This window comes from Sebastes fasciatus, chromosome 17, assembly GCF_043250625.1.
Source record: "Sebastes fasciatus isolate fSebFas1 chromosome 17, fSebFas1.pri, whole genome shotgun sequence".
NCBI classification, from domain to species: domain Eukaryota; kingdom Metazoa; phylum Chordata; class Actinopteri; order Perciformes; family Sebastidae; genus Sebastes; species Sebastes fasciatus.
Genome location: NC_133811.1, coordinates 30380396 through 30406174, shown reverse-complemented (window position 1 = coordinate 30406174; position 25779 = coordinate 30380396). Strand labels below are relative to the sequence as shown.

At 41.8% G+C, this 25779-nt stretch overlaps 2 protein-coding genes across 4 annotated transcripts; both read right to left on the bottom strand.

The window, feature by feature from the left end:
• Positions 1-218: 218 nt before the first annotated feature.
• Positions 219-12018, bottom strand: zbtb22b (zinc finger and BTB domain containing 22b). Of its 2 annotated transcripts, none has more exons than XM_074613411.1 (5): positions 11851-12018; positions 9367-9600; positions 8094-8843; positions 6649-6927; positions 219-5491 (listed from the first exon to the last, which is right to left on the bottom strand). In XM_074613411.1, exons 2-5 carry the CDS (start codon positions 9598-9600, stop codon positions 4376-4378), a joined length of 2379 nt encoding a protein of 792 aa, XP_074469512.1. In that variant the 5' UTR covers positions 11851-12018; the 3' UTR covers positions 219-4375. The 2 variants fall into 2 exon arrangements, with proteins under 2 accessions (XP_074469512.1, XP_074469513.1); XM_074613412.1 differs by having other exon boundaries at positions 9367-9594.
• Positions 12019-14328: 2310 nt separating this feature from the next.
• Positions 14329-22977, bottom strand: kifc1 (kinesin family member C1). 2 transcript variants are annotated; one of them, XM_074613398.1, is made up of 17 exons: positions 22823-22977; positions 22170-22269; positions 21454-21507; positions 21017-21100; positions 20310-20508; positions 20024-20189; positions 19385-19552; positions 19022-19135; positions 18632-18718; positions 18289-18486; positions 16891-17055; positions 16538-16676; positions 16181-16320; positions 15640-15713; positions 15219-15294; positions 14932-15000; positions 14329-14465 (listed from the first exon to the last, which is right to left on the bottom strand). In XM_074613398.1, the coding sequence occupies exons 1-16, from the start codon at positions 22970-22972 to the stop codon at positions 14956-14958; spliced, it is 1959 nt and encodes a 652-aa protein (XP_074469499.1). In that variant the 5' UTR covers positions 22973-22977; the 3' UTR covers positions 14329-14465; positions 14932-14955. The 2 variants fall into 2 exon arrangements, with proteins under 2 accessions (XP_074469499.1, XP_074469497.1); XM_074613396.1 differs by lacking the exon at positions 14329-14465 and having other exon boundaries at positions 14802-15000.
• Positions 22978-25779: the final 2802 nt, after the last annotated feature.

Below are 25779 nucleotides of genomic sequence, written 5' to 3'. Positions count from 1 at the left end.
TTAACACTGTACATACCACATGTTGTTGAGGTTTAACCTTCCCGTGTTGAATCTGACAAGTAGCTGCCTGAGAATTACAGAATCTAACATCAGGACTGCAGCTGACTGGAGGAGAAACTTCTGACTTATCATTAGACATTATTCTGTCTTCCACTGTTTCACAAGTAGAGACTAAGAGTTCCCATATTTCTGACTGAGACTTCTCCGAACACAAAAAAACACATCTGTCTCTTCACGCTTTGCGTTTGTTGAGGAATATAAACATACAAATAATTCATCTTGTTCTCCTGCGTTCACTCTGAGTGAGCGGTATCTATATGTGTTGGCGCGCTTCACACGTGTTTAACTCCACTCTTTAGATCACAAGCATTAGATCCCCCTTAGACACGTCTCTCACACACATTCTGCTTCAACAGCCGTCTAGTGTTTCCTCTCTAGCTGTTCAGCGGAGGAGTAACCAAACAGGAACCAAAGTGAAACCAAAGTTAACCACAAGTGAAGCAGTCATGGAGGAAACACTGGAGGTCACAGATCACTGAACACACACAAAAGCCAACAGTCCTTTTCATTTAGTCAGCGCTCCGAACCTGCATATAAAAAATATCCAAACCCAGCCTTCACAGAAGGTAAGACATTCAGATCCTTTATCTCGTCACTGGAAATGTAAAACATCTCTGAAGGCATGTCAAATGTTTAAAGAGGTCATGTGTAATATTTCTCCCTCCACTATCTGTCCTGTGCTGTAGCTACGCCGGCACACTGAAGTACGATTAGTTTAAAGACAAAAGAGTGAACCAATATCACAGCTTCATAAACACATCGTTATCACATTGCTGCAGGTTTACATCATATCAGAATCTATAAATTACAGTCCCCGCTGTGGCCACGCCTTTCTGAAAGGGAATATTATTTTATCACAAATAATAACAATCTTTTCTCTCATATAAAACAGCACGTCGCACAGTAGTTTGTGACAGTCACGAAATTGAATGTATTGATTCGTGTACATAGACACAAATTTAAAAAAAAATTTTGTGATGGTCAGCACGAAATCAATTCGTATGTAATCCACGTAATTCTGACCCCGGAAGTATAAAGAGGAAGGAGGTCGGGGTGGACGGGTGGGTCAAAGAAACTCTGGACTTTCGCCCAGGAGACCGGCGTTCACGTCCCGTGCGAAACCACAAAGTCAAAGATGATTTATTTGTCACATAACCTCCGTACTTAAGTTACAGCACTTCTGGAGTCATTTTAACCCTAACCGCAATCTTTTCCTAAACCTAACTAAGTAGTTTTGTCACCTAAACCTAACCAAGGCGATCTTTTCCTAAGCCTAACTAAGTCGTTTTGCTGCCTAACTAAGTCAATTCCTAAACCTAACTTGGTAGTTTTATTTTGAAAAGACTTTTGATGACGTGTCAGGTGTTGCTGGACATTCGTAGGAAAACGCACAAAAAAAAAATAGGTTGTTGAAAGTCGTGCTGAGCATTACAAAAAAAAAAAAGAATCCTGTCTATGAACATGAATCAAATAGATTCAATTCCGTGACTACTTCATGAACTTCCGTGAGACTGTGTTTGATAAAACCATGCTCTTCCATACAGTTTGTTATCTTTACATTAACGTTACATCTGAATGAGACACACAGCACATTGTTAAAACCATTGATATCATCAACAGTATTGAAGAAAGCAATGTTGCAGGATCTGGTGTCCTGATGGAAAAAAATAATAAAAAACTTATAATTAAAACAAAAACTTCTACTATTAATTTCCTGGTCTGCAGCTTGCTAAATGTGAATTTACAAAGTTTGTGAAATTCTGGAGATACAAACATCTCCATGAGGTGATTAGACAATTTCCAACAATAAACGAGGTGTTTCTTACCAGTCTGTAACTTTCTATATAAGGACACATAGGAATGTATTATGTATTGTGGTCACAAACAAAGAAGACAAGTTGGGCTATATTTAAATTGTCTTCTGTATTTTTTTGTTTCACCAGTGGTGATGTATCGTAAAGCATAAGCACTGTTGCTATGGTTACCTCCAGTTTTTATGTGGACTAATGTCCCAATACAAGGTACTGATGGTATAAATATACTTTACAACATAATGTGTTTTTTAATTTACATTATTACAAACAGAAATAATTAGTAAATCAACGTGCTGGGAAGGCCCCTGAACCTATTTGGTAAAAATGTTGGCATGGTGACAAACACAACCTCCTCCACAAACATAACCCACTCAGTGTTGTCGTGGAGATAACAAAGTGTGTATTGTCAGTTTGTCTTATCATCAGTAGTTGTACCAAACAGTACATGTTGAGTATAGATACAGCACAGAACTAGTGGTGTATTTTAAAGAAGACAACGTGGTGCTTGTGCACGGTGGAGAACCGGGAAAGACGAACTACGAGGTTCAAAGTAAACAAATCAACTTGCGTTTCGATTATCTACAGAGCGAGTTCATTTTTCATTTATTGTGAGTGAACGATGATGAACTTCAAGTCCTGAGATCCCACAAGTTACTCTTACTATCTGCAATCCAGATAAAGTTTTCTTCCGGTAGTTCAAAACAGTGAAATAAAACATTTTGTTGACCTGAAACCTTCATCTATGGAACTGGACTTCTCAGTAAAACTTTGCTTTATTTGAACCAAACTAATCTTTATCTCATGTTTCAATCCAAAGTCCTTAAAGGACGGTTCACATTCACATCCAGGACCAAAACAGGAACAGGTGTGAGACCAAAACCACTGCTGATGAACAGGAACAGAGAAGGAGACACTGTTTACCTCTAATGTCAATAAAGAGACAACAGTTCTCTCGACATTAAGGGTCTTTTGGGAGGTCAGGACCTTTGTGACTCTACCATGCTTTTAAAATGAAAATATTGCAACCCAAACAAGACAAACGATTCCACACAAAGCGGAAAATGAAACGTGTTGGCTCTCTTCATAACAAAATGTTGTAATAAAAACAAAATATTTGACTTCTTTGTGTGCATAACAGCTACTGAAAAAAGAGACTCTTTTCATTTGGGTCCATAACTTCTATTGAGTCGAGCGTTCAGAGGAGGTTCACTTGTAAACACACTATACACTGTATAGCTTCGATAAGACCACCAGCTACCGTTGCTAGCTTTTAATGCTCTTCATTGAACTACCGAAGAGATGCACTGAAGGTTAAGATGAGTTTCAAACACTCTCCCTACTACTGATTAACTCCTTCCAAAGCAGACCAGACGGCAGCGAAAACGCATCAGGATCACAAGTTAGTGTTTGTTTCAGGTCTGATGAGTAGAAACGACATATACTTCTATATATTTACAGTAATAATATACTTCTCAAAGCACGAGAACTCTGAACAACAAGAACGTGAAAGCAGCTTCTGCTGATCGCCTCCTGCCGGAGGGGAAGTGTTGAGCTTATCGGTTACAGGTAGTGTCTGTGTTTGTGTGGACCCTATTGAGAAAAAAAATAAAAAAAGACTTCTTCTTTTGCTACTTCGACAACGAAATATGACGTTTTGAAAAAAGTAATCTGAACGAGGCTGGAGCTCAGCGGCTGTACAGGTTGGTAAATAGATCTCCCCGTACACGTCTGGGATCTCGCAGGCTTCCCTTGTGATGACGATAAATGATTGTGCCTTTTACTGTGATCCAGTTGGAGCTCATCTAAAACAACATGGCAGTACCGACAGTTAGTCCGTCACACGGGACGCTGACGGAAAGATGGAGAAAAAAAAAACACTAATCTGCAACTTCAGCTTCTTCTTTTCTCAGCGGGATGAACTGTGAGTTATGTACGTTTTTCTCTTGCAGATGTGTTGTTGTTTTTTAAATCACATGACGGTGATACGTTACAATACAATACTGCAGAAAATCACAGCAATTTAGAACAGCCATTTGTTTGTTTTTTTAAGTCTACTGATACTATAATGTTGCCACAGACAGAAACAGTTATGTCTCTTCATTTTTGGTTTCCTCTCAAAGCATTCTTCTGCAAAAAAAACAAAAAAATAAACGTTATATTTAAAACAATAGCTTACTCACTGAGACTAAGAGGTCCGTTTCTTTTAATGAGGCCACTTTTTGGAGGCAAGTTTCCAAAAGAATTGCGGTTGATTTGAGATGCAGCACGACCGCAAACTTCACGGCACAGCAGTCGACTGGAATCACAAAGTCCCATTTCTCTATAAACACTTGCAGGTCCAACGGGAGCTTCGCCTCCACTCATGACAAAGTACGCACTTCCTGTTTGAAATGTTGAGTTTTGGCAGTTGAGAGAGTTTCTTCCAAGTTGACTTTATTGTAAAAACAGCAGCAGGAAGGAGAAGCGTGGAGAAAGAGGCGCCCGTTGGACATAACACACACTTAAGTCACGCTACTATCGTTGGCACCGACTTCACACACGTCTTCATCACACACACCTCGACCCAACCCCAGACCGGCAAACATCCCCGACCCCTGACCGGGACCCTGGGAGACGACCCCTAGAAGCGCCCCCGCGGCGGCCATGTTGTGGCCCAGAGCAGCACTGCTGCTGTTACTGTTGTTACTGCTGCTACTTCCTGTTGCCGAGACGCCGGCGTGATGCGGCGACAGAACACCGCCGGAAAGATGTGGAGAAGAAACAGCCACTCCTCCTCTCCCTCCTCCTCCTCCTCCTCCCAGAATACCGCCATGTCCTCCCTCCCCCGCAGACAGAAGGAGGTGAGGGGAGGAAATCAAATCCGACCCGTCCTCGCCTCCACCTCCTCCTCTTCTCCCTCCCTCGCCGCCGCTCCCGCCTTCGCCGCCCTCTCCCATCCCGCTGCGCCTCTCGCAGTGCGAGCGGTGCCTCATGAAGCTGTCGCGCCACATGAACTTCTTGCCGCAGCCGAGGCAGTCGTACGGCTTGAGGCCCGTGTGCGTCTTCATGTGCTCCGTGAGGTGATGCTTCATCTTGAACTTCTTGGCGCAGACGGGGCAGTGGAAGGGCCTCAGGTCCAGGTGCATGTTGATGTGACGGTCCCTCATGCTCTTGTGGGTGAAGGTCTTACCGCAGTGGCACATAAACACTTTCCCAGAACCCCCGGCGCCGTTGCTGCCACCACTCCCGCTTCCACCTCCGATCCCCCCGCCGTCCATGCCGTCGACTCCCAGACCGCCCTGCACCGACAGGTGGACCGCACCGTGCTCCAGACCGGGGCCTTTGAAAGAGGCTCCGCCGATCATACCGCCCGGCATCCCCAGGGGAGGGGGGGCAGCGTCCAGAGAGAGTCCGGAGGCCTGGCTGTAGAGGAGGATCTGGTTCCCCTGCATGTCCAGTGGGAAGAGCTGAGCCCGGGCCGAGGCCGCCGACTGGACCTGGCCCAGCAGGGCGGACACGGCGCGGTTAGTGCTCTGGTTCTGACCTGCTGCGCTGTCATGAAGGTGCTGAGCTAAAGTCTGGTCCATTAAACTGCCTTCAAACTTGAGGTAGTCTTCTGAAGAGTGGCAGTAGTCCACCTGGAGACAGACAGACAGAGGAGGGGGGTTAGATCCGTGATGAATGTTCATGTAGAATGCTGCATCAGGACAAACTGAGAAATACTTTTCAGTGATTTAACACAGACTTCTCAGAGTCCTCAGCTCCTGCATGTTGGACAGACACGCGTGATGCTGCATGAATCTAGAAAGGTTTCTATGTTAAACTAAAATTACCGTCTCGTGGTTGTACGCCTCCGCCAACAAGTCAAGTTGCAGTTTACATCCACGTCTGGGCACTACAATCGGTATTTGAAAAGGTACACAACACCAAGGGATTTTAAGGATGACAAAGAAAGAAAACGATAATAATGTGTTTACGCAAATTCATTTTAACGCCACTAATTTCTTTAATGCATTAACGCAACTTGGGCTCAGTTTTAAAGCTAGAGTGAAGATACTGGCATCATAATAAACTAGAAAACCTAAAGAATCCATCGGTACCAACCATGTCATACTAGCTGGTCATGAAGGAGGTTAAATAACGCTCCAAACTTACGCTAAATTTTGGCGAGGAAAAACTGTCATGTCCATTTTCAAAGGGGTCCCTTGACCTCTGACCTCCAGATATGTGAATGTAAATGGGTTCTATGGGTACCCACGAGTCTCCCCTTTACAGACATGCCCACTTTATGATAATCACATGCAGTTTGAGGCAAGTCATAGTCAAGTCAGCACTCTGACACACTGACAGCTGTTGTTGCCTGTTGGGCTGCAGTTTGCCATGTTCTGATTGGAGCATATTGTTTTATGCTAAATGCAGTACCTGTGAGGGTTTCTGGATCAATATCTGTCATTGTTTTGTGTTGTTAATTGATTTACAATAATAAATATATACATACATTTACATAAAGCAGCATATTTGTCCACTCCCATGTTGATAAGAGGATTAAATACTTGACACATCTCCCTTTGAGGTACATTTTAAACGATGTGCGATTAATTTGCGATGTTGATTAAATATTTGAATCGATTAAAAGTCCTAATAAAAATATATACATTACAGTATATTTCTTCAACCTTGGTGGTGGTATAAAAACACACTCAACACCAGTTTGCTGTCTCATCTTTCCAAGAACAAAAACAGAATCAGAATATTTTGAAAGATGTTATAATCACGTGAAAAGTCTTCAGCTCACCTGTGAGTCCATGTCGCTCTCCGCTCTGCCTCCCAGATCAGCTTGAAGGCTCCTGACGTTGGAGATGTTGAAGTCACTTCTCTCCCTCTCTCTGGCCAGCTCCATCTCCCTCTCGTCCTCGTCCTCCTCGTCTTCTCCTTCGTCCTCCCCGGACACCACGATGAGGTCGTCGTCCTCCATGCGTTCGGTTTTCACCACCACCCACTGTTTACGAGGCATGATGCTGGGCTGGCTGTAGGCAGGACGCTTCTGCAGCGGCAACGCAGAGTGCTCCCCATCCTTTCAGTTGAGATGTTGCATGTTATAATACACTTACTGAGTGATATCTAGTCTTTGTTGTCATGGAAAAATTATGTTTTCAGAATATCAATATCAAAAGTGTTTCATAAACCCTACAGTGACCTGAGAAGGACCAAGGCCGAGTTTAAACCACATTAAATGACGAGGAAATAAATATAAATAGTAATACTACATTTTGGATACAGAATCTTCCTCATGCTAGAACAGAGCTCCTGATCACTTCAAATGAATATGGCAACGTGAGTACAATTGCAATGTTGATTTTGCAATTCCATCCATGCTTTGTAATATTTTTTAAATATTGTAATAAAATTAATTTCATTAGGGCTGTCAAAGAAAACGCGATAATTAACGCAAATTTGTTTTAACGCCACTAAGTTCTTTAAAGCATTCACGCAACATGGGATTTTTAGGTTGTTACTGGTATCATAGTAAACTATAGAACCTGATGAATCCATCGGTACCAACCATGTCAGACTAGCTTGTCATGAAGGAGGTTAAATAACGCTCCAAACCTACGCTAAATTTTTGTGAGGAAAAACTGTCATGTCCATTTTCAAAGGGGTCCCTTGACCTCTGACCTCCAGATCAGTGAATGTAAATGGGTTCTATGGGTACCCACGAGTCTCCCCTTTACAGACATGCCCACTTTATGATCATCACATGCAGTTTGGGGCAAGTCATAGTCAAGTCAGCACACTGACACACTGACAGCTGTTGTTACCTGTTGGGCTGCAGTTTGACATGTTATGATTGGAGAATATTGTTTTATGCTAAATGCAGTACCTGTGAAGGTTTCTGGACAATATCTGTCATTGTTTTGTGTTGTTAATTGATTTACAATAATAAATATATACATACATTTTGCATAAAGCAGCATATTTGTCCACTCCCATGTTGATAAGAGGATTAAATACTTGACAAATCTCCTGATTAATCACAATTACATTTTTTAATCAACTGACAGCCCTATCTATTATATAACATCTCCGGGGGTTTTCATATTGCCAACGAGAAAACCAAACATGAAGAATAAAATAGGAGCCGGCGTTTCCTCTTTAGAAGTTGCTTCATGACTGCGGGAATGAAAATAAAACGAATTCAGGTTTTGAGATTAGTTTAAAGGTGCGTTAGAGTCACCTCACCTGATAAGAAGAAACGCCAAAGCTGTCGCTGACCCCAACTTCCTGCTCTGACACTGAGCTCATTTTCTTCCTCCTCCCGCTGCCTCCTCCTCTTCCTCTCTTCCTTTGGTGGTACAACACCTCCTCCTCTTCCTCCTCGACTTCCTCCTCCTCTTCCTCGATAAGGAAGGCTTCCTCTCCTCCCGATGGCGTGCAGTAGCTGGGTGTGTTGCTCGCCCCGCCTCCGTCCGCTGAGGCCCCCGCTGCGGCGGCACCGCTCCCTCCGAAGCTGCTCCCGTCCCTGGGGCTGAAGTAGTTGGTGCTGCTGGGAGACTGGCTCTCGCTCACCGACGGCCGGCTGGGAGCTTGGGAGGCACGCTGGGGCTCGTTGGACCCTACCACCTGGGCTTGACCGCCGCCAGCACCGCCGTCGCTACCGACTCCATCACCCCCGCCTGCGACGCCGTCACCATTGCTGCTGCTGCATCCGAGGTTGGCTGACCCTCCGTCTCCTCCGACGACGCCGTCCTGCACGCCACCGCCTCCTCCGCTGCTCCCTCCTCCCGCTGCAGCCCGGCCCTCCTTCAGCAGCTCCGTGCATTTGTCCACGATGTGCCACATCTGCAGGACGCTGCCCACCGTGAGGTAGTTGACGATGTCCTCGCGCAGCATCCGGAGCTGACCGGTGTAGGCGCAGCTCAGCACGCTCTCAAACGCCAGCGGGTCCATTGCTGCCGGTATGGAGACTGTAGACATGTTCTTCAGTAGTACCTGAGGATGGATGGAGATATATCACAATAATACAGTTATTCATTTATGAATGATGATGAGCATATTGTTCTCTATCTGTGAGGGTTTCTGGACAATATCCGTCATTGTTTTGTGTTATTAATTGATTTCCAATAATAAATATATACCCGACCGCTCTCTCTCATCCCCGGCTCTCTGAAGCTCTGTACCCCGCTGTAGCCTGGCACGGCAGTAACCTTTTATTTTGATGTTAATAAACTCCATAGTCACATGCATTATTGTGTCTCAGTATCTTCTATGCAGAGTCTGGCTAAACCAAACTGTCAAAGGTCCTAAACTTGAGACAGCTCCTACAAAACTCAAAACAAAAGCTCAAATATAAGCAACACGTACGGGAGGTTTCATGCCTCTGAACCTGACTCTGAGGCATATTTTCGGCATGCTCCAGATCAGAGATGGATGAATATGACTCTGGACTTTAGACTCCATGAAGCTTTTATGTGATCATACTGATTAGAAAGCGTCAGCAGCACAACACTCCCACCTGGTCATGGAAGTAGGGCGAGGAGGCGGCCAGGACGCAGCGGTGGGCTTTGAACACTTGTCCCTGGACGTGGATGGAGAGGTCGCAGAGCCTGCCCTCTTCTCTCTGCCGGTTCAGGCTGTCCAGCACCGAGGCCTGAGCGCTGGGGAAGCACACCTGCACCACCGGGCCAGATGTGTCGCTGGGAGCTGAGCTGCTGCTGCTGCTTCCCACTTCCATGGGCAGAGACTGCATCTAGGTGGTAGAAAAACTTTCATGACTGGCAATAAAATAACAATTTTAGATTAAGTTTGACTGCTGCTTCCTGGTTTGTTACGGCTGAATCTGTCCAGGCCACTGTCGCTGGGATGTGACATAAAAGAAAATCATAAGGGCCGTGTTGCGATCTCTAAATATAGTGCACCACCACACACTAAATGTCACATGACTGCCATTCTCAACTATTTATTTTTTTACTTATTAAATGCTTTGTAGTGGTAATATATGCAATATTATGAATTTAAGGTATTTTAAAATTTTTTAAAAAGAGGCTTTTTGTCTTAGAGAATGACTCAAAACAAATAATTAATCAATCATCAGAATAGCTGCTGTACGTAAACGTAAACATTCTATGTTAATGACATCAGCTGACACGAAGTAAACATAGACTCAAACTGTTGCCTAGCAACGCAATTCCGTTGAAATGCACTAAAACGGAGCGTTTCAGACAGAGGGTAAATACAGGCATATTCAGGCAGACAGTATGAGGAAAATAAAGTTTTTTTTTAACATTACAGCATGTAAACATGTTCTAGTAGAAACACAAAATACAAATATGAACATGAAAATGAGCACAATATAGGACCTTTAAAGTACAGAAGCTGCCCCCTTTTTGAGCAAACATAAAGAACTCATATAATAACTGTAATTCAAGGTTAATGACTAATTCTCAAACAGTAAAACAGATGAATATTGTGATTAAGTGAGTAATCACATCTGTATTCTGTATTTAGGGTGCAGTGGCCAATCAAGGAAGCGGTTGACTTGATTGGCCGTGTTGTGCACATGCTGCTACATTAGAAAAGGCTCTTGATTGATTTACCCAGAATACACTGCAGATTGGTCCCACTACTACAGTCTAGAAGTGCAACTGAAAACCTCAAGTGTCTATTTTGAAGTGTCTTTGTTAGATCTCAGCCACAGTGTGTCTTCGTGCAGCCAGCCCTCCCTATATATACTGCTACTGCATCATGTCAGCCACAAGCTGGAACATGTCCTGCTGCACTGTGTGGGGATTATATGAGTCTGTCCCTGCACACACTTTGACAACATAATGATAGTTATGAAAAGCTCAGAGTATTTATGTACTTTTACTGAGGACAAAAAAAATGAATTAAAGGGACTGTTTGTAACGTTTTACACGTATAAATCTACCGGTCGGTTTCCCATGCGCACTCGCATATGCGCGCTCGTGTGTGGCTACGCTGTTCAGACTCCCTGTGGACACGTACCATCAGACTCCAACACAAACTACACGGAGGAAACAAAACCGCAAAGTTGTATCTAGTGAAGCCCAGTTGCAAAACAGTGTTGGCCGCGGTCGGAGGACGCGGGGGAGACCGCAGCTTTGGTCTCCAGGACCGGAGTCTCTGCTGTACTCTGCTCCTCTGCCTGCCTTCACTCACACACCGCACTCGTTCTCTCTCTGTCGCTCCACCTCTCACGTGCATGCTGCTCACTCCTCACTGCAGAAGAATTAGTTTAGCTCTGAGAATATCTAGTGAATGTTCAGTGGACGTTTGTACAGAAATAACTGCTGCAGCTCCTCCAGACCAACAGAGGTTTCCCGTGTCTTGTGAAGTGACGAAGCTCCGCAGAGAGAAACGTTATCGTCTCCGACCAAAACTCCGGCGTCTCCCCCGTTCCCTCCGGCCGCGGTCGGGAGGCTGAGGCAGGAAAAGCCAACACTAGGATCAGCATTGATTCAAGGAGAGACCTTCGTCTGGTCAGCTAACATTACTGCCAAGCAGCTGAAATATAGAGTGATATTGTGCTTTTAGCTGACGTGTGTCTCCTCACTGTGTTGAGCGATGCTCCTCCATGTCTATGTAGAGCGAGCACAAGCGCCAGCAACAGGACGCTGTCTGTCGTTGACTTAACGGCCACAGGTGTCGCTGTTAACAAGACATTTCTGATTCTTACATAGAGTCCCTTTAATGGACATAAAATAGCCCACATGACATACATGACCACACCACTTTACAGCTGTTATTAGAGCAACAGCTGGAGGACAAACACACTTTTAGTTGACAAAGCTACAATGTGCTGAACATTGGAGCTGGTGTTGTGAACAGCTGCTGCAGCTGGTTGTCTTCTTCTGCTTTCACACAGCAGACAGAGAAAACAGTGACAGAGCCTGCTAGCCTGCTAGATAGCTTAGCTGAGCTCAGACGGCTGCAGAGCTGCAGAAAAACAACATGAGCCTCTGCAGACATTCACACTGACCGTGTTTAGTGGAGCCTGCAGCCCTCACAGCTACAGTCTGAGTCCTGCAGGTTTATCCAGGCCCTGGAGTTTGGGGAGCATTTCTAGAGGATCTTCTTCCCATCTGATGTGATCTGATCTGATGTGATCTGATGTGATGTGTTCCTGCAGACAGAGACGCGTCCCCTTTAAGAGGATTCCAGACAGACGAGCCAGACTTCAGCCGACACAAATTACATCAAATAAACAATGGAACAGTCACATTTAAATACAGCCTTAATATTGGTAATAACAGTCACTGTAGACAACTGAAGATTGATTTAAAATATTAAGAAATTAATTTGCATTTTTTTTTTTTTATCTTTATTCCAAATAATCTCTCAAAATTATTGACACATGCACTATATGTATATGTTGGATAAAATGCATTTGAACATTTAAACCTGCAGTAGGCAGAATATTTTTTGCATCATTGGGCAAAAACTTCTCTGTTTTGTGATGTTTTATTGTATAAACGATTAATAGATGTCAACTTAAAGTGACAGGATATTTTTGGCATCATTGGGCAAACATACCATAATAACCTTTCAGCATATTGTAATTCAAGTGTTCTGAGAGAAAACTAGACTTCTGCACCCCCTCATGGCTCTGTTTTCAGGCTTTAAAGGTCCCATATCGTGCTCATTTTCAGGTTCATACTTGTATTTTGTGTTTCTACTAGAACATGTTTACATGCTGTAATGTTAAAAAAATATATATATATTTTCCTCATACTGTCTGCCTGAATATACCTGTATTCACCCTCTGTCTGAAACGCTCCGTTTTAGCTAATTTCAATGGAATTGCGTTGCCAGGCAACAGTTTGGGTCCATGTTTACTTCCTGTCAGCTGATGTCATTAACATTCACTGGAACAGGAAATAAACTGGGACATATTTAGAATGTTTACGTTTAAAACCGTGTAATGGTCTATATTACATATATATTGTATATTTGTGACATCACAAATGGACAGAAATCCTGACGGCTTGTTTCAAACGCAGTGTCTGAATACGGGCTGTGTGTATTTCTCTGTGGAGTGAGGGTTTTGATAGTTTAACAGTATTTATATAGAACTTAAACCTGCTTTATAATAAAAAATAAAAAAATCTCACTTTTTACAAAATGGGACCTTTAAGTGGTAGAATGTTATTGGCATCATTGGGCAAACATACCATAATAAGATTTAGGCATATTGTAATTCAAGTGTTCTGAGAGAAAACTAGACTTCTGCTCCTCCTCATGGCTGTTTTCAGGTTTTGGAAAATCTAGCCCGTGACGGGAGACTTTGACCAATCACAGGTCATTTCAGAGAGAGAGAGCGTTCCTATTGGCTGTTCTTTCAACGGAGGCAGCTGTCAATCACTCATGAACCCCAATCAAACTGTCAAACTAGGCAGCACTGATCAAATATGAATCAATATTCTGGTACTGTAATGTCTATTTCTCTCCTCAAATGTTTTCATAAACGTCTTGTAGTGCACGGTTTAGCTGTAGAATGAGAAAGTTTATTTGATCAACGTTGCCTAGTTGAGGCAAGGCTCCAGCTCGGCTCTGATTGGTTGTTTTCCTCCAGTCTGTGAAATCATGCAGATGCCGTTAGGAGCACCGGAGGACACCGAGGCACACAATTTTCTTTTCAGATTACCTGTTTCATGTACTACTGTCAGGATATAGTGATGTTTTTTATAAAAATATGTTTTTAATCATATTTCATATCCATTTCTAACCACTGCTGTTTTAATATCCATCAATCTTCTTTAATGCCATACTGTATTTAAATACAACAAATGGATGAAATACTGTATATAAAAAGGATGATTATATGATGCTGACAAGCAAAGTGCATCATCATCATCACGTCCAATGTATACACGCCTGAGACTGAAGTAAACATTGACTGATGGGACATTATGGAAATCCATCCTTTGCCACTTTCATATATAAAGTCTAAGGAATGTACTGTATATAACCAACCATAAGTTCATCTTGTTTATTATTTTGTCCTCAGGGGTTGATGTATAAACATAAATCATAACTACCATACTGTAATCGAATGACACTGAAGTCATTTGCCTGGAAAGTAGAACAAAGGAATTCAAAAGGTAAAACCCTGTAGTTTGGTTTGGAAAAAGGTTTCAGTAATGTAAACAAGATTTGCCATAACATGCTTTATGTTTATGAAAGAATTAACAACACTTGTATGGAATAAACATAAAGCAACACAAGAAATACAAGTTGCCCATCTACTGTCTTTATTATTACATCATGTTGGGCCAGCAGGATCGAAAACTAACAATGAACGTTTATCACCAAGAGTCAAGAAAAACTGAGAAAATATAACAGTATCAGTTTAACCAAACTACATTTATTTGAAATTATTGTGCAAGTTATACAAAACACACTATATGTAAATTGAAAATAATTAAAATATATAAATCGGAATAATATGGGTCATTTCATTAAAGGAGCAGTGTGTAGGATTTGACGGCATCTAGCGGTTGAGGTTGCAGATTGCAACCGAATGAAGCTTCTCCCGTGTGCCGAGCGTGTCGGAGACCTACGATGGCTGCCGGCTCCATGGAGAGGATCCGCTCCCTATATACATAAAAACGGCTCATTCTAAGGTAACGAAAACACAACTTAGTTTCAGGTGATTATACACTAAAAGAAAACATACTTATTAATATTATATTCCAATTCTGCCAATAGATGCCACTAAATGCTACACACTGACATGTCCAATGGAGATTAAATGTCTCAACTAGAGAATTTCCTCATCAGTCAAGGACCCTTAAAGAGTATATATATAAAAAACTAACTAGAAACATGCATATGTACACATCCACTTGATTTACATAAAAGCATAGAAATGTTTAAAAGGCTGTGTTAGTGATCACTAATCAAAGCCCTGAGCATATACAAAAAGGATTTCAGTTCTTGGTTCTTACTGATTGGCACCATAATGTGCCCAAACAGCACAAAGTGTAAGTCAAAAGGCATGGGAAACAATTATACTGAACATTTCATAGATAACATAGATAACGTTAAAAGTGGTAAGAACCGAGTTTTTTTGAAGCACTTCGCTCTATTTCTTGTTGGCGCTTGCGGTACCAATGACACAGTCGTTCACCTGTAAAGAGAGCAAAGAGAAAACATTGCATGTCAGAAATCACTAAGTCGCAATCATGAGAAAGTTATAAACAATTACACTGTAACAGTGTTACAAGCAAAATAAAGCTGTGGGCCAAGGAAACAGGTAACCTGCTGATGCAGACTTTAATCTACAGTTTCACATCATGCGATTAATGTACTCATGTCATGATTAACCACAACCATAGATGCACTGACCTTGCTGGCAAACCTCAAGGAGTTTAGGGTTTCCCCAAAGCTGTCTGGCTCTGGGGCGATGTTCACAAACATCAGCCTGGGATGAGAAAAAACACAAATAAACTCATTAGAATAACTCAGAATGATCTCCTCTCCTAAATACGTTTACCTGGGTGAGAATTTAAAACCAGCAAACCAATACCAAAGATCAGTAAAGTCATAATTAGTCTGCCCTGCTTTGGGAGGCAACAGCTCTTGTATGGAGGCGGAGCTTACATGCAGTCAAATCAGCTTCTCAATTTTGGATAAAACCTCTTACTGTGGACAAATGATTGAAAAGAGTGGTTTGCTGCCTTGAACTCAAGTGACGCAACATAAAAGAGCATCTGTTGGAGCCGACCACTGATGTCTTGAAACTACAGTATGTTGTTCAAGAACTCACGTTTTGCTATTTCCTCCCAAGCATCCCTGAAGCAGGTAGGTCAGCTTAGAGTTTCTGTAGGGAACATAGCTCTCCTGGAACACAAACAAAATCAGTTTATGTCACAAACTAAATGAACACTGAAAGGCAAGCTGTAAATAAAAGCATTCATCTTAAAGGCCCAGACACACCAAGCCGATATCAAAGAACTATCAGCGACCAAGGCCACCGGTTGAATCTCCACACGTCGCCTTTATCTTCGCCAAAAAGTTGCACTCAAACACACCGCAAAGACTACAGCTGACTGCCAACTACCACGTACGTTCTCCGCACCTGCGTGAGAGGAAATAACTCTCCACACCAGCAGGCGGCGGTAGTCTGTATTCGTCATTCAAAAAGGGAAACCGGAAGACCGAAAAATGAGAAGACGCACGGAAAAAACTAGGCCGGCAGACGCTCACCGACGGCCCCAAACTGTCCTACGGCTTATTGTCGGCTTGGTGTGTCAGGACCTTTAGACTTCACATCCTCTTTCAGCCAGAAAGGGCTCCTGCTTACAGACCTTGTTGGCCAGTGCGGAGATGACTATGCCCAGGTTGGAGAGGGAGCCGTTGATGGCAGTCATCTCTTTAAAGCGGTCACCCTGAGACTGACTCTTCAGCATGCGCTCACTGCCGGCCAAGTCCACCAGGCACAGAGTGGCTATACACACAAAAAACACAAAATACATATGTAGGTTTAACAAAAAGAAACTTATAAATCAGATTATAAAAAGAGCACATAGATCACGTACGCAGAAACTGCAGCGATTTTAGACAACCGAACAAGAAACCTACCTTAAACAAAGAGTTTTGATATTCTAAATACACAAGTGAAACCACGTTTCTGACACGGGCATAATCAGCGGGATTATACTCACACTTGCATTTGACATCCCTGCCAACATTCACTCCCTCGATGTCCAGCTGGAACACTGAATGGGAGCGAGAGGAGCGGTCATTCTGGGCCGTCTGGGCTGTGGAGCGATTCTGATTCGCCAACATGATCAGGCCGAGAACCTGGCAGGGGGAGGGGATCATAGAGATTATCTACTGTAAAGTAACAAAGGTAGAAATATCATGGTATGCTCATAGTTAACTGCTAATATGTCGATCATGCTTATCGTACATGTTTACTGATTTAATCTTTAATGATAAGTATTTTTTTTTGCATGCAAAATGAATGACTGAACAGTCAAGTAACTTGAGTGACTGATATATGAGCCTAGCGTACCTGATCCTCGTTGCAGACCTTCTCGTATGTGAGGTTGGTGATCGTCACCTCGTTATTGGTGGCCTTGCGGATCTCATGCTCGGGCCTCTTGCTGGCCTTGCCAGTGTACAGGAGGTCTCGCAGGGTCTCATTGTAAATTTCGACAAAGCTCGCTGTGAAGGAGAACTGAGAAAAAAACAGAAATGGTTCCAACATTTAATGAAAATGTTCCCTTTCACTTTGTTTTGTTGGCTGGTGTCAACGGTGGCACACAGAGCATGAATCTACACCGATGTGAGAGTCTGGGTGCCAAAAGCTCCAGTAGAAATCACACTAGTGTGAAAATGAATCCCAATGCGGCAGCCTGGACTGCTCTCTATGAACTTGTCTTTGTGCATCTGTCTTGCACTATATTGTGACATTGTGTTGTCAGAAATTTACAAGAAAAAAAAACTTTTTTGGGTCAAGGAACCACATCCGTTCACTTTGCAAGGTTGGATCAACCGCATCACAACAGATGGTAAACAGGGAATGCCACACCGACATGTTAGTGAGGAGGTGCAACAGTATGGAACATGGTGATATCCCTGCATCTGTCCATTGCGTTGTAGTTCCTGATGCACAAAAGCTATCACCTCATCCAAATCAATATTTTGTTTTCTTCTGAATTGGACCAATTCACGGCGATGTCTCTTCAAAGTCCAGACGCTTATGATAATGTGGTGATTCTGGGCTAAAATCACAAGTATCTACTTATTGATAAGTCTGATTGCAAAGTATAATTTGAACAGGTTTCCCTGCAGGTATAATACAAGGCAAGCGGTGGAGTGGAGTTCCTTGACAAAAAAAAAACCCCACTCTTTTTCCACGTTTTTTTTCTCTCGCAAATTTATGACGTTATAAACTCAGAAAATATTCTAGTTTACTCTTGAAATTTATGACTTTAATCTTAGAGAATATTAAAAAACGTTCACGTAAATTTATTACTTTAATCTCAGACAATTTCTGAACTTTTTCCTCGCAAATTTATGACTTTATAATCACAGAGAATATTTACTTTTTTTTCGTGAATTTATTACTTTAATCTCAGAGAATATTCTAGTTTTTCTCTTTACGCCTTTAAACTCGGAAATTCAGAGTTTTTCTCGTAATATTATCCCCCTCTACCGGCTCCGTAATTTTGTTGCTCTGTAACTGCTGTATGCGTAAATCAGCAACTGAACGGTTTCCACACATCAACTTAAAAGGTGATGATATGTCAATGTTGTGTTCACAACTCGTTTCTGCTGTCCCAAAGTGGCCAGAAAAAAATCAGTAATTGCAGGTTTAAAATGCTTTAACTGATGTAGACAGAGTTCATTTTGAATAGAAAGACCTGCTTCCCTGTTTGTATTCACATCCATGACATTACACACTAACCTCCCAGCCTTGTGCTCCCAGTTTCTCTGCTGCTCTGAAGATTTGCTTCACGGCTCTGGGAATTACACCTCTGCACTCATCATACTCGTCTCCCTCCATGGTGTACGTCTTTCCGCTTCCTGTCTGGCCATAAGCAAAGCAGCAGACGTTGTAGCCGTCCAATGCCGACTGCACCAGCAGCGAGATCTCTTCGAAGACCTGACAACAAATTGACAAAATCACCATGAATTTCCTGCCCTGGTGGGAAACAGCCACAAAACATGCATGTGTTTTGTTTATCTTAAAATCATAACTTGAAGACTCTTTTATATATTGTAAAAATGTATATGCACATGTTGTTTACCTCTTGTTGTAAAGCCTGGGGGCCAAACACCCGGTCAAAACTGAAGTTGTAATTCTTCTGAGTCTCAGCAGTTTTGCCTGTGTGAGACTAAAAAGCAGAAAAGGGCAGAATTAAGTTTTAGTAGTTTAAGATATGCTTATGCAACTCAAATCAGTATGCGGCATCTTCTTTAAGGTGAGTTTGATGTGGTACTGTTGAGAGACATGTTTGTTATGGTAACTGTGACATCCATCCATGAAGATATTGACATTTTTTCTTTTCTACAATGTAAAAAAATGTCTGATTAGACAGTAAATACATCAGTACTTGCTACTGTGGCCTGCTGAAAAAAAAAACTGTGTCCTTAACTACAAACATGCCTTTATTTATTTATTTATAGATGTGGTATACCTCTTCTGTTTTGGCCAGTGTGATCGCCTTGTTGTCGCTGGTCAGGAGCTGAATGTGCTTGCTGAGGCCTCCCTCCACCAGGGGGCGCACTCTGCAAAAGACCCTGATATTGCCCTGCATGAAAAGGGTGGTGGACAAAGTAGTCTCATTAGTCAGAGAGAATAGTAACATTTGTTTGGCTTTGGTGTTTACAACACTACAAAAATAATTGCAAAGAAATTCAAAAAGGAAAAAAAAGAAATGTTTTCCTCAGTAGAGTTAGAATAGAACTACGTAGCCCAGCCCATGGATTAGCTACTGAAAGGACTTTGATGGTGCCGTCCACCGGGCTGTGTTGATCTGTTCCACCACATTGTAACTTGCCTTGAGCTCCTGGATGGAATTGTGGAGCTGTCTGCGCTCCATCTCCCCGGCATGCAGCTCATCCTTCTGCTGGACCACAGTGTCCCTGAGAGAGCGGACCTCTTCCTCGGTGTCTCTGAGGGTCACCTGCAGGCGGGACAGAGTTGACTCCTGTACGGCAAGCTTCATCTGCAGAGGAAAGACGGACAGACGAAAAGCATACTGTTAATTCTCATCTTAAATCTGAGCAACATATCTGTTTTTAAAATAATCTTCAAACTTCTATGCACCGATCCGATACCATAATTTATGAACTCAGAAAAAAAATCAACTTGTTTAACTGGAAATCAATTCTTCGCTGCTATAAAATAGTAGCCTTCACTGTGCTGTCGCCGTGGATAACTACTGTTTTAGAGCAGCGAAGAAGAAAACTGATTTTTGAAAAAATTTGAAGACGCATCAAACGAAACGCATGGTCAGTAGTAAACAGCTGTTTAATAATAATAATAATAATAATGCTGATTTTTTAAAAATCGCGCTGGTATCGGATCGGTATCGGCCAATAACGCAAGTTCAGGTATCACAATCGGTAGTGAGAAAGAAAAAAATGTTATTGGGACATCTCTAGTATTAGCTGCTATCCAGCAGCAGACTTTATACCTTGAGAGTTTGCAGCTCCGTCTCTTGGCTGTCCCGGAGAGTCTCCACGACCTTGTATTTGCCCTCTAAGTTGGAGAGCTCCTTTTCAAGAGTGCTCTTCTCACTAGACACTTTCTCCAACTCATTCCGGACTCCTGACAATGCCTGCAGCTCCTCCTCGTACTCACTAAAAATCACAGAACAGAAAGGTAATTTAATGGTGTCCAAACATTAGTAACACTACAATGTGATGACAGTGAAATCGATTCATTTTATTTTTACAAATGAAATGGTCCTTGTGCTGTACCTGATCTGGCGCCTCTGCCTCTCAAGATTTGTCTCCATTTCAACCACTCTTGTTTTGCTCTGGACCATCGTGTCTCTCAGAACCTCGTTCTCCTGGTTGACAGATTTGACCTTGGTCTGGTAGTTACGGATCTTACCCTCCATGTCGTTGACCTTGCCCTTCAGGTCCCATGCGCACCGCTTGGTGGCCCCGCCCACACCTGTACACAACAGCATCAGCAAAAGGTGTGACGGTTCCATTCAGACATCAGAGTGTTCTCAAGAAAAAGAAAACAATCTGTGTCTGTGTCAGGACTGGAATAAGCCTGTCCAGTCATTTCATTCAGACCTGTCTGCGTGCACTCTCACGTTCATTATGATCATTTTTTGGGGGGAGGGGGGGGGCTCTGGAGGGAGGCTTGAAGCAATGGGCTGTCAGTGTTGCCAACTTGGCGACTTTCTTGTTAGATTTAGGGACTTTTGGAGCTAGTGCTGCTAGCTACTTGGTCGGGGGGGTTTTGTTTTTAAATCTCGCCTATTCTTGCTGGTTTCTCCAATGGTGCAGACCCTAGCTTTAATCTCTGAAACCATGGTTTGTCATTTGTCAGAAAAGCTCGTAGCTCTAGTTCTCCTCTTCTGTAAATACAGCCGTTAAGCACCAAACATGAATTCACTTGATTTGACATAATTTACTAAGGAACAAGGAACCAAGTGGAGTGAATTCCTCACCTGCTTTTGTGCCAGTGGGTGCAACAGTTTGTTTCATGTTGCCTGCCTTTGGTGCAGTTGAAGCTATAGATTGTTTCAGGACACCTGATGGAACAAACAAAAGCATTGACGAACAATGTAGAAGAAATCATGTCAAAATCATTCATCTGTTACCTTGATGATAATAATAATACTAATAATACTAATAATACTAATAATAATAATACCTTGTGTTTATGATGGATCCAAAGCACTTCTGTATTTTCTTGCTACCGGTTGGTGAACTATACAACTTATGAAATATTGTCTCTATATTAATATATTATACCCATAATAAAATAAAACTGTAATGCTCAATTCCTGCTCCAGTACGGTTTTGTGAACACAAGGCCTGACACAAAAGAACAAATCACTGCTTATGCACTTTCCTCCATCCCCGAGCAGACGGCTCATCTTACCTCTGGAAGGACCGACAGCCACAGTGGCAGCTCCCACACCTCTGACTGGTCTAGCTGTGTGGGGGACAAAGTGAGACAGAGAGGTATATATTTTGTTTAAATAAAAACAAGATAATAGGTCACAAGAAATAAAAAAAATACACAAGCTTGAAAAATATTTGTTTGGTTACACTTAGTAAGAAAAAACTATAATAAAGTATGGGGTTATAGCTGCTGATAGGGGTAAAGAATAATAAATATGCTGTGTATATATGTATAAATATACAACACTTTACAATCAAATGAACATGTCTACTGCTTTCTAGACTAGACCAGGGTATATTTGATCTTAAATACAATCGATTTACTTTAAGTTGATAACGTCTGTATGACAATAAAGTAGAATAAATTAAATGTCTATCTTAGTTTGAGCAGTTTACAGTAAATGTTTGGACCGGTAGTCGCACAGAACTGACATTGGAGCGTGTTCCATGTGAAACACAAAACGGCGTTGCACGTCGTCAGTGAGGCCGGCTGGTTAATAAGTCTGAACCGATGTAGGCTCGCTGTTGGAGGGTTTCATAACCCACTTCCACTCCCCACTAATTGGTTTGGGATGACACTTAATATGGCGGACCCTCCACGCTTACGCGCAAACGGAGTGGAAGTGGGTAGGGAGAGGGTGTAGGGGTGGTTTGGAATTGGACCTAAAAGTCAGGTTTGAGCTAGTAACTTACAAACAGGTGCCCTGGTTGCTGCAACAGCAGGCCGCCTGCCACCAATGATTGTAGCTGCTGCCTGTGGTTTGACGGGATCTGGGTCCCTGCGAATCTTCTTCTGCAAACACAAAAAACAACACCGGCATTAAAACAAGAGCAATGATTCAATATTTTGGGGTATAACAATAATCTACTTTTTCTTGTACACCTACAAACAGAAATGTTTACCAGGTCTATCATATGGGCTAAATGGATGACTCCCATTATAGATGCAACAACATTAATGCTTGACAACTGAATCCAATACAGCACCACCAGAAATTATAATCGTCAACATAATTGTGATCAACACCTCGTTGACACCGCCACGACAAGAACATAACCTTTGACATTACATTGTACATGTACGTGTAATTGTGTAACAGCCCTTAAGAGTTTACGACATTACAATCAGCTTCATGGCCAAGAGAAGAACTTAATTTTTCTGTTCAGATCTCATGTGGAAAAGTGATAGGCCAACATCTGGGTGCTGAAATGTATGAGCTGGATAACAGATTATTTTACAGTGCTACACACAGAGCAGCTTGAGGTGCAGCAGAATAAATCTGACAGACAGAGAATAACTGGTGAAGCCAATGAAATTAAAAGATGTGGATGATTTTAGTACAAACCTGAACAGGTGCATAGTCTTGGCCATTCTCTGAGCTGCTGCTGCTGGTTGTAAGGACCCTCTTGCTTGCACTAACTGGCAAGCGGGACATGTTCTGTTGAGGGTTAAGAGGTAAATTATGATCAAAACAGAACAACACAGAAACAAACATCAAGCATGAACACATCTCTGTCACACTAATCTCATTTAGGAGCATATTATAGTATATTATGGCAACCGGCTATACTTTGGCTCACTACTTTTAGCAGGTTAACCACATCCACCTCAAATTTGGTGAGTGAAATCTTAAATCTTATCTTCATGATGCCAAACTGCAGAGTTTTTTTTTTTTTCTCCTGTAAATCAGATGGTCTTCAGAAATCTTCATAAAAACATCTGCACGTTCAACCAGCTGGCTGGATCAAGAATTTTGGCCAATTTCAAATGCCAACAGCAGTACACCATAGGATACAGACAAAACACATGAAAGATCAAGCATTGGAGAATAATTTCGTGTATATTTTTTTGGCTGGTCACGCCTGTTTCAAATGTCATTTATAGGTCATAGGAAAGGAGTGGAGAAAATTGAAGGAGCTTTAGCTATTGAGAACTAAGAGATGAATACAACAGGTTTGTATTGTATATATATATATATATGTATTTTTTTGACAAATTAAACAAAAACATGAATATATACATGTTTGGTATAAACAAATTATTGACACTTCAAATGAGAGATAAGTCTTTCATTTGAACTCAAATATTCTCACTCAAATGGTGGCAGTATGTGGGCTTCATTAGGGATGTTTAGTTACCCCTTAAACCAAAATATGTAACGTTACATCTTTATTGTCAGTTTGCATTGAAATTAATTTTGCATCCATAGGCAGCTCAGTTTGAGAAAAAGTACAATAGACATCCTGTTAACATAGACCCGGGGTCAGAAACCTTTACTATCAAAAGAGCCATTTCAGGCAAGAAAAAAATGTAATCTGTCTGGAGCCTCAAAACATGTGATCATTGTGATGAAGGTAACACAGTTTATAGTCTATAAGTCTAATGCAGTGAGGGCCAAAGAGACAATGTACTACGGAGTATTAAGGCCACATTGAGGGAAAACACATCTGAGATTTACACAATAAAGTCAGAATATTATGAGGAAAAGTGGTCGTAATATTATGAGAATAAAATCGTAACTTTACGAGAAAAAACGCTGTAATATGATAATAAAGTCATAAGTTAATGTGAAAAAAGTCGTAATATTATGAGAATAAAATCGTAACTTTACGAGAAAAAAAGAAAATAACACGTAAAATTAGTACTATATAATATTACGACTTTTTTCTCTAAACAAAAACAAAACACATCACAATTATTTATACATAACCCATTACAAAATGACCATCTGTCCTCTGGTGTAACGTTAACTGGACTGCAGCATGTATGTTGTAACGTTAACTGGACTGCAACATGTATGTTGTAACGTTAACTGGACTGCAACATGTATGTTGTAACGTTAACTGGACTGCAGCATGTATGTTGTAACGTTAACTGGACTGCAACATGTATGTTGTAACGTTAACCGGACTGCAACATGTATGTTGTAACGTTAACCGGACTGCAGCATGTATGTTGTAACGTTAACTGGACTGCAACATGTATGTTGTAACGTTAACTAGACTGCAACATGTATGTTGTAACGTTAACTAGACTGCAACATGTATGGTGTAACGTTAACTAGACTGCAACATGTATGTTGTAACGTTAACTGGACTGCAACATGTATGTTGTAACGTTAACTAGACTGCAACATGTATGTTGTAACGTTAACTGGACTGCAACATGTATGGTGTAACGTTAACTAGACTGCAACATGTATGTTGTAACGTTAACTGGACTGCAACATGTATGTTGTAACGTTAACTGGACTGCAACATGTATGTTGTAACGTTAACTGGACTGCAACATGTATGGTGTAACGTTAACTAGACTGCAACATGTATGTTGTAACGTTAACTGGACTGCAACATGTATGTTGTAACGTTAACTAGACTGCAACATGTATGTTGTAACGTTAACTGGACTGCAACATGTATGTTGTAACGTTAACTGGACTGCAACATGTATGTTGTAACGTTAACTGGACTGCAACATGTATGTTGTAACGTTAACTGGACTGCAGCATGTATGTTGTAACGTTAACTGGACTGCAACATGTATGTTGTAACGTTAACTAGACTGCAACATGTATGTTGTAACGTTAACTAGACTGCAACATGTATGTTGTAACGTTAACCGGACTGCAGCATGTATGTTGTAACGTTAACTGGACTGCAACATGTATGTTGTAACGTTAACCGGACTGCAGCATGTATGTTGTAACGTTAACTGGACTGCAACATGTATGTTGTAACGTTAACTAGACTGCAACATGTATGTTGTAACGTTAACTAGACTGCAACATGTATGTTGTAACGTTAACTGGACTGCAACATGTATGTTGTAACGTTAACTGGACTGCAACATGTATGTTGTAACGTTAACTGGACTGCAACATGTATGTTGTAACGTTAACTGGACTGCAGCATGTATGTTGTAACGTTAACTGGACTGCAACATGTATGTTGTAACGTTAACTAGACTGCAACATGTATGTTGTAACGTTAACTGGACTGCAACATGTATGTTGTAACGTTAACCGGACTGCAACATGTATGTTGTAACGTTAACTGGACTGCAGCATGTATGTTGTAACGTTAACTGGACTGCAACATGTATGTTGTAACGTTAACTGGACTGCAGCATGTATGTTGTAACGTTAACTGGACTGCAACATGTATGTTGTAACGTTAACTGGACTGCAACATGTATGTTGTAACGTTAACTAGACTGCAACATGTATGTTGTAACGTTAACCGGACTGCAACATGTATGTTGTAACGTTAACTAGACTGCAACATGTATGTTGTAACGTTAACT